The 3398-nt window shown below is 47.1% G+C and overlaps 1 protein-coding gene across 1 annotated transcript; it reads right to left on the bottom strand.

Moving 5' to 3' along the window:
- Positions 1-1163: 1163 nt before the first annotated feature.
- LOC105521596 (putative MAGE domain-containing protein MAGEA13P) lies at positions 1164-2458 on the bottom strand. The gene has a single exon (XM_011955821.1). It carries the CDS (start codon positions 2456-2458, stop codon positions 1508-1510), a length of 951 nt encoding a protein of 316 aa, XP_011811211.1. The 3' UTR covers positions 1164-1507.
- Positions 2459-3398: the final 940 nt, after the last annotated feature.

Below are 3398 nucleotides of genomic sequence, written 5' to 3'. Positions count from 1 at the left end.
TATCTCCCTTCGCTGACTCTCTTTTCGGACTCAGCCCGCCCGCACCCAGGTGATAAAAAAGCTTTATTGCTCACGCAAAGCCTGTTTGGTGGTCTCTTCACACCGACCCGCATGACACATAGACACATTGTTTGATTTGGATGTAGTTAAGCGTTCACCAGCTGGATGCAACTCAAGGATCCTAGAAGTTTTGAGTCAAGGAATAACTCTTTCCAACCCTCCCAACTTCTCTTCCCTGCAAATAGCTATTTTCATTCATTTCACTCCCACTCAAAATCTAGCCCTTGCTTAGAACTGGCCAAATTGCAGTCAAGATCATTTAATTAAATGCCTTTTTAATAGAGTGGGCCCTGGCTGTCCCACACCAGGGAAATGAATGCCAGTCTAGAGGCTTCTGGGCAGCACTTTAAGGGGGTATCACCCTATTTCTCAGGAAACCCTTGCAGATGATGTGTATGAACACTTAGTTCATGCACTCTGTTTGACTACACTGGGACAAGTGCAGGCCGCATTCTATACCTTGCCCCAGGTGGAGATTCCTCTCTGCTTTGTCCATTATCCAAAAGGAACTGCTAGGAGCGGTTTTCCATTCCACGCTTTCATCTCACTTATAAAACACACTGAGTGCCTGGCCCCTGCCACCATCCAGCTTCACTTAAAATGAACTCCCACAGAAGGAGTTGCACTTTTCCAAAGCTCCAGACTTCCTTGGCTCAAGCATTTATTCTTGACCTTTTAATCTGGAGTCCCACTTCCTCACTCCTTCTTTGTACTTGCTCTTTAGGTCTTAAAGAACATCTCGCCAACTTCCTCGCTTAACCCGGAATCCCCACTACTAACACAGTGCCTTACAAAGAGCAGATGCTCAATTAATGTTTGGGGAATAAATGAGCCAGTGAACTGGGGCTCATATTTACTAAGATTTAATTTCTCATACATTCTTGAATAAGCCAAATAATTCAGGTATAAATCTTTAATACAAAACCACAGACTAAAAGGCGTACATAAGTCCTACAATTAACCATCTTCTATGTTTTTCCTGTATTTATTGATCTCATTAATTTTATTGGTAGGCTCTTACACATTTCTGAGAAAATTCCTATTCCAACACCATGTTATCTTATTCCAGATCACAAAATAAGATGGAAGCTTCCCCCCTTTGGTTTATATAATAGAAAAACTTTTATTCTTAAACCTGATAAACAGTAATAAATGTGTGATCAATGTCATTCATGAATCTACATTGGGAAGCTAATAAGCCTTTTAAGAGAAACATTTGAAAATACCAAAAAGCAAAAACAAATAAACAAACGAAAAGACAAAAATCTACAATCAGCCCTTTACTACTTACTTAAAACCTCGACTTCCCTTTTCAAACATAGAGTGAAGAATCTGCCTGAGACTTCACTCAGGGCAAGAGAAGCTGCTGGACTTGGCCCGAGGATGTGCTCTGGCCATGACAGTAGTACCACCCATGGTGGCAATTATAGCCTGAGCTTTCTCTTCCTCATCTCTTAAAAGCTTTCTCATATAGGAGTGGAAAGGAACTGGCATCATTCCCACTGACTCTGGAGAAAAACTCCAGGACTTTCATCCTGGTGGTTTCAGCATGAGCTCTTGGGCTCCACCGGAATTTATATCTTGGAGGATCACTGTTGGGTACCTGACAACACTCCAGGTATTTTTCCTGCACCAAATCTCTGGTGATGAGCTTCCTGGGCTCCCCATAGATGAAATCCTTCCACCCAGCATACACCCCAATAATATTCAGCACTTCCCAGATCTTCTCTTCAGAGGCACAGTTGGCCTCCATGAAGATCACACCAAAGATAAGAATCAGGAGGCTGGTCTTGGGCATTCCCTGGTCATCGCTCAGCCTCCCATCGTAGGTGAGGTCTAGTGATTTGAGGAGCACATAGGACTGGCTGATGGGGTCCACTTCCTTCATGTCAATGCCAAAGACAATCTGCATGCATTCATGGGCTTGCATAAAGATCAGAGGGAAGTGATCCTTGTGCTCTTTGATGACACTCTTCAGCATTTCTGCTTCTGTGATGGGCTGTTTTGTTGTATACTTGACACTCAGGAATTTCACCAACTCATCCACCTTCTTCTCCAGCATGCTATCAAGCAAGGACTTGGGCTCTGGCAGGGCCTGGGAGGCACCTGGATCCTTCTTTTCCTGGCTTCTGGAACTCCCATCAGATTGATTCCATGGAGTGGCTTTGATAGTAGTGCAGGAGAAGCAGACTTTCTGAGAACTCTGGAGAGTACCAGGTGTTCGAGAAGCAGACACCTTCTCCAAGGTGCCCTGGATCAGAGTAGAGGAAGAGGAGAAGGCTGTGTGATTCACCTTCTCAGCTTCAGGAACCTGCACACCCACAAGGCCCTGTGCATCTCTGGGGACCTGAAGCCCTTGCTCAAGCTTGTAGTGCTGACTCTTTTGGCTGTGAGGCATCATGACTTGTTTCGGGGGCAGCCTGCTGGAGTATGGGCAGGAGATGGCTGATGAAGTCAACTGGACAGGGGGAGAGGAAGAGTGTGAAAAACGTAACCTTGTCATTCTGATAAATACTGTCTTAACAGGTCCTCCTTTAGTGCTCTAGGGCCCCACAGGTTTCCCGTCCTGCACTTCATCATGACTCCTGGCATTGACTGGATCTCCTCTTCTCTGTGAGCTGAGGACACATGCCTCATATCAAGGCCTTCACTTCCAGTTCCTGGATCTGGAGGAGTTCAGGGGACCCCTTCAGGGCTGATAGGTAGGGTGGGGCCAGACTCTGAAGTCTTCACAGCTTTGGAGTGGATCTCCCACTGCTCCTAGGTCCTACCATGGCTAACACCAGGGCAGGAAGGGCTGGGCCCATCTGTTTTTGTCAAGTCCCCTCCATCCTCAGATTGATTCCCGGAAGGGCCTGAAAATTCCTCCCTCTGCTGAACTGAGTCCAGCTGATGGGAGTGAGGGCACAGCACGTCTGGACACCATGCTCCAGGGCCTCCTAGGGGAGGAACAGTGTAGGGCAGGTGCCTCAACTCTCTGAAGGTGGAAGGGAGTCCCCTCAATCCTCATTCAGGATCCTCACTTGGACTCTTGGTAGAACCTAGTTCTCCTTCCTGGGCTGACTAGATGTAGCTTCCTCTACTGATGTGAAGGCTGCCCCCTTAGACTAAGGCCTTCACTTCCCTGAGACCAATGAGACAAAAGTGAAGAAGTACCACATACAGCCGCCCCTGCCCAGGAACTCCTAGGGCTGATAGCAGGGGCTGGACTTAATATGTCCTTGGGTGGTCGACACACTCAGTTATCCTTCAGGGTCCTCAACTCCATGCCCAGCAGGGCCTGGGACTCTTCCCTCTGGTGACCTGAATTTGGCCATCCCAGACAAAGGCCTTCTCCT

The sequence above is a fragment of the Colobus angolensis genome, unplaced genomic scaffold, assembly GCF_000951035.1.
Source record: "Colobus angolensis palliatus isolate OR3802 unplaced genomic scaffold, Cang.pa_1.0 Scaffold401, whole genome shotgun sequence".
In the NCBI taxonomy this organism is placed as follows: Eukaryota; Metazoa; Chordata; class Mammalia; order Primates; family Cercopithecidae; genus Colobus; species Colobus angolensis.
Note: the sequence above shows the minus strand (reverse complement) of the source record. Positions and strands in the feature narration are given on the sequence as shown.